Here is a 16251-nt window from a genome sequence, read left to right as displayed (position 1 = left end):
CGCGTGTGTTCATCCCTCTCTCACCCGTTTCTCGTCTCGATCGATCTGGCGACGACATTTGGCATCAGAGCCTCGGGGTGTTCGATCCTCGGAGCGGCGGCGGTGTTTGATCCGCCGTGGTCATGTCTGGCGACGAGTCGGACGGGAAGAGCAAGGGCGGCGCTAGGTCGCCGAGGCAGACGCCTTCGTCCAAGGCGCCGGTCGCGCACCTCACTGGCAGCGGCAGCGGCGAGTTCCGCGTGGTGGAGCGCGTCGTGCGCGAGGAGACGGGCGCGTCGACGATGCTCACGCGTACGAATTATCAAGAGTGGGCACTGTTGATGCAAGTCAAGTTGCAGGTCGCCCGCGTCTGGTCTGCGGTGACCGACGACGCCGCCGACGAGAATGACGACCGGCGCGCGCTGCAGATTATCCTCACCGGTGTTCCACCAGAGATGCTTCGTGTGCTGGCCGCAAAGGACACGGCGAAGATCGCGTGGGAAACTATCAAGACCATGCGGATGGGCAGCGAGCGCGCCCGCGAGGCCAAGGCGCAGGTCCGGCGGCGGGAGTTCGAGGACCTCAAGTTCAAGGACGGGGAGACCGTCGAAGACTTCGGGCTGCGCCTCTCGGCCCTCATCGCCGATCTGGAGCTGTACGGCGACCCTGTCACCGAGCACAAGGCGGTCCAGAAATTCCTCTGCGTGGTGCCGCGGCGGTACCGCCCGATGGCCATGGCGATCGAGTCTCTGATTGATCTCAAAACCATGACCATCGAGGAGCTCGTCGGCCGCCTCTCCGCCTGTGAAGACCACTACGAGCTCGACGACGGCGCGCAATCCTCTGGGCGTCTTCTGCTCACCCACGAGGAGTGGCTGGCCCGCGAGAAGCAGGGCGGCGGCGGCAGATCGTCGTCCGGTGGTGGGGCCGGCAAGAACATGCAGCCGGCCAAGAACAAGTCTCCCTGCGGAGGCAAACCTGCGGCCGGCAACGGCGGCGCTGGTGGATCCGGTGGATCGGGCAGAAAGAAGAAAGGGAAATGTCACTTCTGTGGGAAACTTGGCCACTGGAAGAAAGATTGTTGGTCGTATCTTGAAAAACAAGGTCAGAAAGGGAAGAAGGAACAAGCCAATCTGGTGCGCGAAGGAGGCGACGAGCATGAGCAAGGCCTATTCATGGCCATGGTCACCCCCGGCACAGCGGCTGAACCAGTGGCACCACAGGCAGTTTTTCTCAATGAAGAAAAGGTAATCCCCGTGCCATCCCCTGACGGTCTATGGTATTTTGACACGGGTGCCACAAGTCACATGACAGGAGAGAGGAGTATGTTTGCTAAGCTTGATGAGGGCGTGCATGGCACAGTCAAATTTGGAGATGGGTCACATGTAGCAATCCGTGGCAGGGGATCCATTGTTTTCAAGTGCTAGAGCGGCGAGCAGCGTGCCTTGACAGAGGTATACTACATACCGAGCCTGCGAAGCAACATAATCTCTGTTGGTCAGTTGGACGAAGGGGGGTGTCAGATTGGGATTCAGAATGGTTTGATGACAGTACATGACCCGGCTCAACGCATACTAGCTCGTGTCCGGCGATCAGTCACTCGTTTGTACACTGGCATGCTGACCATTGACACGCCGGTGTGTCTGATGACAAAAGTGGATGATGAGACTTGGAAGTGGCATGCTAGAATGGGGCATTTGCATTTCCGAGCGCTGCGTGCCATGTCTGCAAAAGGCATGGTCCGAGGAATGCCTGAGATAGCTCGCATCGAGCAGTATTGCGATGGCTGTGCACTAGGGAAACAGCATCGAGCCCCTTTCCCGCAGGCGAGTTCATATCGAGCAGAGCATGGTCTGGAGCTAGTCCATACAGATTTGTGTGGTCCTATTATGCCACCAACACCAAGAGGGAACAAATACTTCATCCTTGTTGTTGATGACTACAGTCGGTACATGTGGATTGAGCTACTCAAGTCTAAGGATGAGGCACACACCTGTTTCAAGAGGATTCAGACCATGGCAGAAGCTGAAGGTAACTGTAAACTTCGAGCATTCAGGTCTGATCGTGGAGGGGAGTTCAACTCAATGGAATTTCAAGAGTACTGCAGCGAAAGGGGTGTGAAACACTACACCACGGCGCCTTACTCTCCCCAACAGAATGGTGTGGTGGAGAGGAGAAATCAGTCCGTGGTAGAGATGGCAAGATGCCTGATGAAGAGCATGGCAGTACCTGCATATTTCTGGGGAGAGGCTGTGAAAACTGCACTGTATCTACTCAACAGAGCTCCCACCCGCAGCCTCGAAGGCGTCATGCCGTATGAAGCGTGGCACGGGCGAAAGCCGGCCGTTCAGCATCTGCGAATTTTTGGTTGCGCAGTACATGTCAAGATGTTGGGGCCGGGCATTACAAAGCTCTCTGACCGCTCCAAGCCGATGATTTTCGTCGGATATGAAGAGGGGGCGAAGTGCTACCGTGTCTATGATCCTGAAACAAAGAGGGTACAAGTCACTCATGATGTGCTCTTCGAGGAAGGACGGGCATGGAGCTGGGACGCGGTGACCGCGGCCCCGGCGCAGGTCACGCCGGATGTTTTCACTGTGGTGTACACCACGGAACCAGGTGTGGAGGAGCTGGACACCGGAGGAGTTCATGGTGGCTCGCCTAGTACGCCGCTGCCACCGACGACACCAATTGGGACGGCAGTACAGGCAGAGACGCCAGCTTCACCCATGGGGGAAACAGCCACGCCAAGTACAGAAGAGACTCTGAGAGCGCCTGAAATTAGGTGGGCCACTCCACTGTCACAAGACGAAAACCGGCGGGACATGGACACTGGACCAATCAGGTACCGACGCATGTCGTGCGTCATGGATGCCACAGAAGAAGATGCTGAACATGAGTATCATGAGAGCTGTCTTCTCAGTGCCGAAGAACCGCGGGACGTTGAAGAGGCTCTGAGTGATGCACCATGGAAGGCTGCGATGGTTGAGGAGATGCGCTGCATCCATGAGAACAAGACTTGGGAACTATCAGACCTGCCTGCCGGTCAGAAATCCATCGGGCTGAAATGGGTTTATAAAGTCAAGAGGGATCCTGCTGGCAACATCACCAAGTACAAGGCCCGTCTAGTGGCGAAGGGATACGTACAGAAGCAAGGGGTGGACTATGAGGAAGCCTTTGCGCCCGTGGCCAGACTGGAGACTGTGCGCGTTCTGCTCGCGCTCGCCGCGCACCACCACTGGGAAGTTCACCATATGGATGTCAAATCGGCATTCCTAAATGGCGATCTCAGTGAGGAGGTGTATGTAGACCAGCCGCCCGGATTTGCTGCGCCAGGGGAAGAGCATCGTGTACTGAGGCTGCACAAGGCGCTCTACGGCCTCTGTCAAGCGCCGAGAGCCTGGTACGCAAAGCTTCACGATTCTCTTGTCAATCTTGGGTTTGAGAGAAGTCCATTGGAACATGCAGTCTACAGGCGTGGAGATGAGTCCATTTTTCTGCTAGTTGGAGTGTATGTGGATGACCTTGTCATTACCGGCACGGATAAAGGGCTAATCAGAGAGTTCAAGGTTCAGATGAAGATGCTCTTTAAGATGAGTGACCTTGGATTACTCAGCTACTACTTGGGGATTCAGGTATCCCAAACAGAGGGTGAAATCACACTTCATCAGCGGAGTTATGCGGAGAAAATCCTAGAGGTAGCCGGCATGGAAGAGTGCAACAGTAGCAGCACTCCAATGGAGTGTCGTTTGAAGCTCAGGAAGGAGGATGAAGGCGAGCTGTTTGATCCCAAGCTGTACCGTAGTGTGATAGGCAGTCTTCGCTATCTTGTCAACACAAGACCTGACATCGCACATGCTGTGGGAATTGTAAGCAGATTCATGGAGACCCCGAGCACTCATCATTGGGCAGCCGTGAAACAGATTCTCAGGTATATTCGAGGGACGCTGGGCTACGGCTGTCGTTATCAGGCCGGGCACGGCGAGGTGAAGCTTGTTGGCTATACAGATAGTGATCATGCAGGTGACACTGAGGACCGGAAGAGCACCTCCGGCAATGTATTCTTCCTTGGCAACAATCTTGTCACTTGGAGCTCGCAGAAGCAGAAGATAGTGGCTCTCTCTTCTTGCGAGGCTGAGTACGTCGCTACAGCAGTGGCGGCGTGCCAAGGTGTGTGGCTCTCTCGTCTGATCAGTGAGATGCTCGGGAGGCCGCAGACCAAGTTCAAGTTGTTCGTGGACAATCAAGCTGCCATTGCTCTCAGTAAAAATCCAGTCCATCATGACCGTAGCAAGCATATTGACATCAAGTATCATTACATACGTGATTGTGTGGAGAAGGGTCAGGTGGAAGTGGATCACATTCGTACCAGGGAGCAGATTGCAGATGCACTGACGAAGGCGCTGGGCCGTGTTGTTTTTGTCGAGATGCGTCAGAAGCTTGGAATGTCTGAGGTTGGTACTAAGGAGCAGATCTTAAGGGGGTGAAATGTAGGACCTAATTAAGTTTAGCTCCATTGTGTACCTGTTTCGGTATAGAATAAGTGCATGCATGCGAGTCCGATGGGACAGCTCCATGCGCATGCACGTAGCTAGGTAGCGAGACGTGCTGCTGCATGATCTCCAGTTTCCCGTTTTCTGTTTTGATGTAAACTCTCGATCGGTATGATACTAGTGACGCAGTCGTGGGATGGCGCGACGAACGCGGATCTAGAGCAGCTGATCGGGAGGTAGTTAGCCTTGTAATCGCTAAGGATAAGAAAGTGGAATAACAGAAAAACGCTGTCGAGTTCGACGGCACAAAATACACCAGTGTCTTCTTCCTCGCGTGTGTTCATCCCTCTCTCACCCGTTTCTCGTCTCGATCGATCCGGCGACGACACTAGTAAATGCGTCCTGCCCCGCCTGTGCCTATGCCCTTGTCGACCAGGTCGTTTTGTCTGCCTACTGCCACTGCCTTCCAGACGTCGTCAATTCATCGGGCATCGCCTGCGTAGCTCTGGCCTTTCAGGATGCACGGCGGCTGTGCCGGTACCACAGGGATGCTATGGTTGAGCGTGGCCAATGCCGCGCCACCTTCCACGACGTCCAACTAATGGAGCAGGATATGAGCGTAACGGCGGCCGATGAGCGTGAGCGAACTCAATACACGTTTTAACCCGTCAAATAAGCTTTTGTTTAATGTATATATTGATTTTTTCTGATTTATTGTCAAATAAGCTTTTGTTTTATGTATGTTTCAGAAACGTCATTTTGGAGACATAATGTTTTGGTCCAAGATTTCCCTTTGATGCTTCAGTTCCAAGCGATTGGCTTCGCTTGTTTTCTATTCTTGCTACTCCAAGAATGGTGCTGCAGAAGAAGAGGCCCTGTCATGCAATCAGCCATGTAATTTGATTCCTTACATGGTACATTGTTTTGTGTATGGACTCTATTGCTGGTAACTACCACACCAGTCATCATTGCCTTTCTCTCGGATTGTATCTTGTGCTTTTGTTCTTCCTGCTAGGAAAAATGTTTGTCCAGTCGATCTTGAACAAGTACCAGTGCCGGGATGACAACGGAAAATGCTGCCACATTCCCCTTTCTAACAGGTGGAAGCGATAGCTCCGTTGGAAACAACCTGGAAGATGTAGGTTCTGAAGAAATGGTCGTGGCACCGATGACTTATTCAGTTCAGTACTTCAACAGTCAACACTACTCTTCCAAAATTTATCACCGATCCATCTATCTGCCTGGCATGCGCGCAGGAGAAAAGATCAGAGAATCCAACTGTTGATTCTTTGATGTTGATACTTGCCACGGAACGGATGCCAAGATTTCATCTCCTCCATAGTATTCCTCTGAAAATATCCCATACATTATCTAGGCCTGCCTGTTATAATAAATGAATTTTTCTCTGGAGTAGTACGACAGGTAGCCTTTGTTTGAATCAAACTGTGACCCGATCTAACATCAAAAGAAAAAGAAAACACATTGTGACCCGATCTAAGATCAAGCCAAATTGCCAAAACACTCGTTCTCCCTACATGACTACATCTTCTTGTCTCCAACTCAACCCACACCAGCACCAGTAGTCCCCTTCCAACCATGATCTCCCACAAACTCTGCTGCTACGTCTCCATCCTCGTAGTCCCCTTCCTTGCACAGCTCGCCTCCGGCGACGTGCTGTGGCAAGAATGCGATAACAGCCGGAACTACACGGCGAACAGCGCCTTCCAATCAAACCTAAAGCAGCTCTCCTCCACCCTCCCAACCGAATCCTCCTCATCTCCCACCCTCTTCGCTACCGCCGCCGTAGGTGCCATCCCGGACACCGTGTACGCGCTCTCGCTCTGCCGTGGCGACACCACCAACGCCTCCGCCTGCGGCGACTGCGTCGCCAATGCCTTGCGGGACGCGCAGCAGGTGTGCTCGTACAACATGGACGTGACCATCTACTACGACACCTGCTACCTCCGCTTCTCCAACCAGAACTTCGTGACTTCCATCGACAACACCAAACGGCACATCATGCCCAATGGGGAGAACGTGACGTCGCCGGCCGCAACGTTCGACGCCGCCGTGGGTGTCCTCCTTGCCGCTGTCGCGGACTACGCAGCGCTGAACTCATCCAAGCGGTTTGGCACAGGGGTAGAGGACTTCGACGTGAGCACCCCGAGAGTCTATGCGCTGGCGCAGTGCACGCCGGACATGGCACCGGCCGATTGCCGGAGCTGCCTGGAGGGAATAGTAAGGGTGATGCCGAAGCACTTCAGCAGGCGGCAGGGAGGTAGGATCCTGGGTTTACGGTGCAACTACAGGTTTGAGCTATATCCTCCGTTCTCCGGCAATCCGCTTCTACACCTCCCAGCACCGTCCTCGGGCGTGAAACCATCGGTAGATGGAGATGGAGGTGAGTTGCAGATCTTTTACAAAACTACGAAATTTTCCTAGCTACTCCCTACGTTCATAAATATAAAATGTTTTAAATATTTTAATATGAACTACATATAGACTGAAATAAATGAATAAACACTAAAATGCATCTATATACATCTGAATCGGAAAAAAGTTAAAATATCTTATATCTTATTCTCTATAACACTAAGCTTCCTAATTTTAAAGAGCTCATATTCAATTGAGGTCTACAATTAGAACCGAGTCACCCGATTTTGTTCAGATCAACAATTTCTCAAAGCTTTTTCGTTCAATTCTTTTATACTATACACTATGCTTTCTAATTTTTAAAGCGTAACAATTAGTTGCGGTATTTAATTTAGAATTAGGTCATCCAATTTTGATCGGGTCAACAATTTCTCAAGCTCTCGCATTCAAGTCTTTTACTTCACCATGTTCACTAATTTTGAAGGTCTTTCATTCGGTTGGGTATTCAATTTTGTATTTGGTTTACGATTTTGATCGGGCTAACGATTTTTCAAATCAATCAGTAACAGCAGGCCTATAAACATATATCAACCCCACGCACCCTCACACCACCGAGAAAAAAGAAGCGCCATCATGTGATATTATAGCACCAATATAGTATATGCAACCACCGACACAGAAATTTCCCCACATAAATACTCCATCCGTCCATGAGAAGTTGTACTTCCAACTTTGTTGGAGGCTATCTCAAAGTTTGACTGAGTTTGTGCAAAAAAATATATCATTGTTTATGAAACCAACTAGGTATATTTATCATGAATCTAATACTACTAAATTGATAGCATAAATGTTTGTATTATTGTATAAGTATTGTCAAACATAAAAAAAGTTTGACTTTCCAAGAAAGTTGAAGGACACTCATTCAAGGGCGGAGGGAGTAGGTTGGTTAGAAGATAACAAGGAATTACACCACAAAAGGCCCACCAGATCGCACATTATAAATAAAAATAAAACACACACTATCATCCCCCCACATGCGAACTAAATATTACATTGGTTGCAAAATATAAGCGGTATTACTTTTTAGAAAGTTATTTTTTTTAACTTTGACCAAGTTCAGAGCAAAAATATCGACATCCATAATATTAAACAAAAAAGTATGAAAATTCATTTCATGATGAAATTAAAATACCGACTTGATATGATGAATTTACATATATTTCTCTACAAATTTGATCAAACTTAAAATATTTGCCTTTTCAAAAACTTAATACACCTTATATTTGAAACATAGTGATTTTTTTAAGAAACTCAACAACACCAACAATGCAGCAAAGCGCGCTCAATCCTTCTAGTATACTTCCTTCATTTTTATATATAAGGCCACAAACTCAAATTACAGGTACCAAGATAAAAATTAATGCGTGCTTTACATGCCAATTTGTTTTCTCAATTACTGGGTTAATTAATAGGGTGCATGCACATTAAAGGAAAATGAGTGACCACGAGGGAGGAAGTAGTTGAGGGTGTCATTATCATCCACTACATGCATGCTAGTAATTAAACCATGGGTTACTAATACGAGAAAACATCATTAATATTTGCCTTGATTACTGTTGATGGCCTTGTATAGATGCAAAATGTGTTTTTCATAATGGCCTTGTATACAAAATGGAGGGAGGAAGTAGTTGAGGGTGTCATTATCATCCACTATATGCATGCTAGTAATTAAACCATGGGTTACTAGTACGAGAAAACATCATTAATATTTACCTTGATTACTGTTGATGCCCTTGTATAGATGCAAAATGTGTTTTTCATAGTCTGACAAAAATTCAAGAAATTAAAACCAACAAATCGGCAACAGTAGAGTCCTATAGACTGACACTACGTTTATATCGAAGGAGGTGGTGGATCGATCCATAGGTTATGCCGCAACCCATGGTGGGAAAACCATCGTGGCCACCTGCTCCAATTAATCGTGTACACACCTCCTCTTTGGATTGTAGTAGGATGGTACTCTCTTCGGTCTATACTAATTGTAGTATTTTACCTAAGTGACAACTAATGGAGTTTTTCAGTGTTTCGTTTCAATTGTTGTGTCTTTTTTGGTTCCTGCTTTTTTCATTGCTATGATCCATAAACATATTTCATATTATCAAGCGCTTCAACTCTATTGTCATTTTACAGGAGGGAGAAAAAGTAAACCTAGTACCATTCTAAGCTCCCTTGTTTTAAATAGCACAGATTCAATTGAGGTCTTGAATTAGAATTGGGTCATCCGATTTTGACCGCGTCAATAATTTTTCAGAACTCTCTCATTTAATTCTTGTATACTACTACACATCATGCTTCCTAATTTTTAAGGTCTCACAATTAATTGAGGTATTCAATTGAGAATTGGGTCATCCGATTTTGACCGGGTCAACAATTTCTTAAGCTCTCCCATTCAATTATTTTAATTTACAATGTTCCTTAATTTTGAAACTATTTCATTCGGTTGAAGTATTCAATTTTGGCTTTGGTTTAGGATTTTGACGGGACCAACTATTTTTCAAATCAATCAGCAACGACCAGTCTATAAAAACATATGAATCCCGCACAACCTCCCTCCACCTAAACAAAGAAGCGCCACCATACGATACTGCAGCACAAATATAGTATATGCAACCACCGACACAGAAATTTCCCCACATAAATATAGATTGGTTCGCGAATAATACAAATCACACCACAAAAGGCCCATGCAATCAACGCATTATAAATAAAAATAAAACACCCCGCCAAACTAAATATTCCATCAGTTTTAAAATATAAGTGGTATTAGTTTTTAGAAAGTCAAATTTCATTAACTTTGATCAATTTCAGAGCAAAAATATCGACATCCATAATATTAAACAAAAAAAGTATGGAAATTCATCATGATGAATCTAAAAATACCAATTTGATATTATAAATTTTTATATATTTCTCTACAAATTTGATCAAACTTAAAAAGTTTACCTTTTCAAAAAAATAATACACCTTATATTTTGAAACAAGGTGATTATTTTTACAAGAAATCCAACAACATCAACGCCGCAATAAAATGCGCCCAACCCTTCTAGTGGAGTACTAAAGTGGAGCTCAGATGGAGACTTCTTCCTATTTACTTAAACTGGAGCTGAGCTGGCACTTTCATATCAATAACTTGCTTTCTACGATAAAGAGCATTTTCATTCGATCGATATATAGAGACGATAAAACCGCACCGAGTGAATGTCCAGCCTCTACATAACACGACACACAGCCAACAGGTCAACCACAACCAAAAATACTTTTTTAAAAAACAAATTAACTGGATAAAATCCCCAAAAAGAAGTGTAGGGCCTCTTTGGATTGTAGCTTTTTTGATAAAAAGGCGATTTTATTATCTCAAAATATAGCATCAAACGAATACAAAACATTATGAGTAACATCCGGCCTCTGCATAATTAGGATGCACACAGTCAAATCCAAAAGTCGGACAAAATTTAAGAAATTAAAACCAACAAATCGGCAATAGTAGAGTCCTATAGACTGACACTACGCTTATGTCGAAGGAGGTGATGGATCAATCCGTAGGTTATGCTGCGACCCATGTTAGGGAAAAACCATTATGACCACCTACTCCAATTAATCGTGTACACACCTCCTCTTTGGATTGTAGTAGAATGGTACTCTCTCCGGGCCATATTAATTGTAGTATTTTACCCGAGTGACAACTAATGGAGTTTTTCAGTGTTTCGTGCTTGTGAACTCGTTCAATTGTTGTGTCTCTTTTGGTTCCTGCTTTTTTCATTGCTATGATCCATATACATATTTCATGTTATCAAGTGCTTCAACTCTATTGTCATTTTACAGGAGGGAGAAAAAATAAACCTAGTACCATTCTACTGGTCCTAGCAGTTGCATTGGCCGTTATTTCTGCAGCATTGACTTTCACTTTAGTTTGCTTTTGTATCTGGAGGAGCAGAAGACAACTAGAATTCCCATCACAACCATGTAAGAGCATGTACAATGGTGGCATATGGATACATATGCTCCATGACAAAAAATAATTTGAGGCACTTACATTTAATTTTTCTCCCCAATGCAAGCTACCACTAGTGGGCCTTATTAAGAAATAAAAAATAAAAACTCTAGTACACATGCATCTCTACTTTTCACTCTAACCTTTTCAGCTTTTGTCACCGGACCACACTTTTTCTCTTCAAGCACCCGCCTCCTGGAGAGGATCCCGCTTCCTTATCCGAACCTACTTTACGTCATATCCGATCCTACATGGCATGTGAGGCATCACCTTGAGGCTATGCATTGTACATGCCCAAGCTACTCCCTAGATTTACAGACCTTAAAGACGGAAAATAACTTGGTTTTCTTTAAAGATTGGCTAGGAAATTTGTAATTAGCATAGTTTCTTTTTACTTCCATCTAAAGATCTATTGTACAACTTCTTAGTTATTTTATGCCCTTTATAAAATTAATAAAAAAAGGAAAAAAAAATGCAGTGGTGCTTTGCCCTATTGCACAACCAAAAAATGGGAAATAGATAAATTTACGGTCCTAAATTTAACTCCTGCAAAAAGAACCATCAAGTTTTATATGAAAAAAAAGGCTATGTACAAATATAACGTAAACAATTACCCATTGCAGAGAATGAAATGGATTTTGTTCGATGGATTTAAAACTTTTTTATTTTGACAGATTCTGGAAACTGGGAAAGCGTTCCAAACATCAGTTTATCCATGCTTAATCTGTCAACACTGGAAGTTGCAACTGAGAACTTTTCAGAAGGAAATAAGCTTGGGGAAGGAGGGTTTGGTGCCGTTTACAAGGTACCAATCACAGTATGTCGCACAAAAAAAAACTATGGACTTCCTTAAAAAAATCATACCATGCACTATGGTCCAATTTCCTCAAATTTTACCATCATCTCTACTCGTCTAATCAACCAGTAATGTTTTTCATTAAATACTTGTAAATCTACAGGGATCCCTTGCTGATGGCCAAGAGATAGCAGTGAAGAGACTGTCACAAGGTTCAGCACAAGGAATAGCAGAGCTAAAAACTGAGCTGGTTTTGGTTGCTAAGCTTCAGCACAAAAACCTTGTGAGGCTTATCGGTGTTTGTTTGGAAGAACACGAGAAGCTCGTTATCTATGAATACATGCCCAACAGAAGCCTTGACACGATTCTCTTTGGTAAATACTCAGAGTATTGCATCACTATCTTTAAATGTGAACTGTAGTTTGTAAGATGATCCCTGTAGCCACCACACGTACTCTGTTTATTCTTCACTCCACTTAATATATTGGCTACCTTTCGTCAAAAAGAAAAAGTAACATGGGAGAGAATATATGACACTAAAACTAACCTCTCTGTCGCTGTTTATTGTTCCTGTAATAGATCCTGAGAGGAGCAAGCATCTTGATTGGGGGAAGAGGTTCAACATAATAAATGGAATTGCCCGAGGTTTGCAATATGTTCATGAAGATTCTCAGTTGAAAATAATCCACAGAGACCTCAAAGCAAGCAATGTTCTGTTAGACTCCGATTTGAATGCGAAGATTTCAGACTTCGGTTTGGCGAGGTTGTTTGAAGGGGATCAATCAAAGGATGTCACAAACAGAGTTGTTGGGACGTTGTAAGTGAAGCCAACTATTATTTCAAAAAAAAAAGTGAAGTCAACTATGCTTTGATATAAAAAAATGCACCATGCATGGACTGCAGGAATAAGTCTGAATTAGTTGACGCAACCTTTATACAATGTTTGTATCCTTTTCGGAAAAAAATACAATGTTTGTATAGAGGCTGCGTCAATTAATTCGGATCAGAGGGTGTACCATATTGTTTTATATATATATATCACTAATCAATGACCATATCTCTTGTTGCAGCGGATACATGGCACCTGAATATGTTGTTCGCGGGCACTATTCAACCAAATCAGACGTGTTTAGCTTCGGAATTCTGGTTTTAGAGATTATAACTGGAAGAAGAAACTGTGGATCTTACAACTCCGAGCAATCCGTTGACCTCTTAAGCATTGTAAGCAGGAAAGAAACCCTAGCTGAATAGTACTGTACGTATTAACCTAAAATTCTAAATCCCTTACGACAGTAAAACTCATTTGAACCCATTTCTGGTGCAGATATGGGAGCATTGGACCAAGGGAACGATATTGGAGATAGCTGATCCGTCCCTTGCAAGCAGAAGCAGTGCTCCTGAAGAGGAGATACTCACCTACGTTCACATCGGATTGATGTGCGTTCAGGAGAGCCCTGCGGATAGGCCTACGATGTCACGGGCGAATGCGATCCTTAACAGCGACACCGTCTCGCTTCAGGCACCGTCCAAGCCGGCTTTCTGCATCCGGGCAAGTAGTGCCGGGCCGGAACCACGACACGGCGCCTCGCAAGGCCGTGGCAGGCCGGCCGTGGTTTCACCCAACGAGGTTTCGCTCACGGAGCTTGTACCGAGATAAGACATGTTGCACTGAAATCTTGTCGAACGAACTCTGCATTCTTCTACATAGAATGGCTTTTCCACCTGTTTTGGCCTGTTCACGATATTATATGTTCGCTGGGTAACAACGTGTGGACGGCTGCGACGAGTGGGGTGTTATGGTTAATCCTGAATGTAGAAATAATGTCAGAAGCACGCTGCATTTGCTGAAATAGGTCTATGCACTTTTTTCTAGAATACACACAAGTATGTGTATCATATATTCATAGAAGGAGTACGATACAATGCCTTTCGGCACAATGGTACACCAAAAGGTTAGTAACCACACCCACCACGACAACATCAACACACTACTCGCCTTGCCCAAACTCAAGCCATGAATGATGAAGATATAGAACACAAAGCACACATGCCACGTCACAGCAGTATTAGACACCTCGAAGCATGACAAAACTCGAAACCAAACTAGATCAACGCTCCCTCCACTATTAGCGTCTAGGAGATCGGCAAGTGGACATCAGGAGCTAGCCTGACTTGAGGAGGACATTGCAAATGAGGCAGGGAGAGATTGCATGGAACAACTGTTGAATGCCAATCCAGAAGATCCCCCTCCTCCCACGACGCTCCCGCGAGCGTCCGGGAGGCTAACCCTAGCGCCGACCAAAGCACCATCAATAGGCACTCTCAGGGCGGTCCAGAAGGCAACGGCGAACGGACAACTAAAGATCAGGTGGTTGTTAGAAGTATATTTACTTTTAAGATAGAGATAAGAGATAGAGATAGGATAGATTCAATTTGTCCTCTACTCCAAGTCTCTCTTCCTCCATTGTATCTCTATATATACTCCATACATAGGTCAGATCAATACAACATAATATTCAGGCATCTCATATTTTCTACATGATATTAGAGCGGTTAGTTTTACGACGCCGATCCTAGGACCTTCCCCCACTTCCGCACCGACCCCGGGGAGATTAATCTTCTCTCCCCAGGGGCACGGCACTAGATCAGTTTCATAGACTAGATTGGTTCAATACATTCATTTAGGTCAATTTTGAAATTTTCAGCTTCATAGATTAGATCCAATTTAGCCACAAATAAATCCCACGATCAGATTAAATTCCGATGAAATTACGCCAACATGCTCGAGTCAGAGACTTAAAGGAGGGGATGCTAATTCCAAATATTTTCACATGAAGGCCAATGGGCGGCGGAGGAGGCGTCTTATCCCGTTTCTGAAAGATGGGGAGCGCACTGTCACTAGTATGGAGGAGAAGTTGAGCCTGGCGCTGGAGTTCTTCAGGACCAGAATGGGTTGCTCCTCTTCTCCGGGTTGCTCACTCCGATGGGATGAGCTGAACTTGCGTCCGTTATCTCCGGAGTGGGCGCACGGGCTGGAGGTACCGTTCACTGAAGATGAGATCAAGAAGGTTATCCAAGACATGCCAGCAGACCGTGCTCCGGGACCAGATGGGTTCTCCGGCCTGTTTTTTCAAAGCTGTTGGCAGATTATTGCGAAAGACTTCATGGTACTGATGCAAGCTCTCTACGAAGGCCGGTTTTACTCGTTCAGGGCCCTTAACTCTTCCATAATTACTTTGCTTCCCAAGAATGAGGACCCGATGCAGCTTGGCAACTTCAAGCCGATCAACTTGATACATGGAACTGCGAAAATCTTTGCCAAGGCCTTGGCTACCAGGCTGGGCCCCCTATTGCCTTCCTTAATATCCCAAGCACAAAGCGCTTTTGTCTACAAACGGAGTATACATGAGAATTTTAAATTCGTGCGGAACACGGCAAGGGCTCTTCACACGAAGAAGCAACAGGCGGTCCTCATGAAGATTGATATTTCCAAAGCCTTTGATACTCTGTCCTGGGGTTTTTTGTTGGAGACCCTCAAAGCCAGGGGTTTTGGGGATAGGTGGTGTTCATGGATCTGTGGCCTGCTGAGCTCCTCATCTTCTTCCGTAATTATCAATGGGGAACTCAGCGATCCTTTCACCCTGGGTCAAGGTGTTCGTCAGGGCGATTCGCTGTCTCCAGCGTTGTTTATCCTGGCTATGGATGCTCTTCACGGCATGCTTCAATGGGCAGTCCAGAAGAGATTGCTTTCTGACTTGGGGCTGGACAGTGGCATCCCAAGGGCGTCCATATTTGCTGACGATGCAGTCATCTTCTTCAAGCCACAAATCACGGATCTGCGGGTGATTTCAGAAATTCTTCAACTTTTTGGCAAAGCCTCAGGGTTGCATATCAACCTGCAGAAGAGCTCGACTACATGCATTCGATGTGAGGAGGAAGTGAGCTCCATGGTGGCAGCGTTCTTCCAGTGTCAACGGAAACATTTCCCAATCACATACCTCGGGCTGCCGCTCTCTGTCTTCAGGTTGAGGAAACAGGACATCATGCCACTTGTGGACAAGTTTTCCAGCAAGATGAAGGGATGGAAGCCGAAGTTACTGCCAGCTGCGGGTAGACTTACACTGGTTAACTCGGTGCTAATGGCTCTCCCGATCCATTTCATGACAGTTCTGCCTCTCCCAGTCTGGGCCATCAAAATAATCAATAGGAGATGTCGTGGTTTCATTTGGAAGGGAGAGGAGGCTATTAGTGGAGGACACTGCTTGCTGCCGTGGGCTCAGGTGTGTGCACCTAAGGACTGTGGGGGGCTGGGGGTACTTAATCTCAGGTGGTTCGGTTGGGCTCCGCGATGCAGGTGGCCATGGATGAAATGGGACGAAAATCCCAGGCCGTGGCATTCTCTGTCTGACACCATGGAGAAAGCAGTTTCAGCAATGTTCTATGCAGCCTCTGCGATGTTACTCGGTGATGGGGCGTCTGCAAGGTTCTGGACCGATAACTGGCTCCCGGGAGGTAGTTCTATTGCAGCAACAACACCAACGTTGTTCTCTTTTGTCAAA

General features: G+C 46.0%; 1 protein-coding gene across 1 annotated transcript; it reads left to right on the top strand.

Annotated features, from left to right (window-relative positions):
• Positions 1–5961: 5961 nt before the first annotated feature.
• LOC125536783 (cysteine-rich receptor-like protein kinase 6) lies at positions 5962–13496 on the top strand. The gene is made up of 7 exons (XM_048700053.1): positions 5962–6873; positions 10728–10868; positions 11571–11701; positions 11856–12066; positions 12272–12509; positions 12763–12913; positions 13017–13496. Exons 1-7 carry the CDS (start codon positions 6069–6071, stop codon positions 13347–13349), a joined length of 2010 nt encoding a protein of 669 aa, XP_048556010.1. The 5' UTR covers positions 5962–6068; the 3' UTR covers positions 13350–13496.
• Positions 13497–16251: the final 2755 nt, after the last annotated feature.

This window comes from Triticum urartu, chromosome 2 (genome assembly GCF_003073215.2).
Source record: "Triticum urartu cultivar G1812 chromosome 2, Tu2.1, whole genome shotgun sequence".
NCBI lineage: Eukaryota > Viridiplantae > Streptophyta > Magnoliopsida > Poales > Poaceae > Triticum > Triticum urartu.
This window is presented reverse-complemented; position numbering and strand designations above follow the sequence as displayed.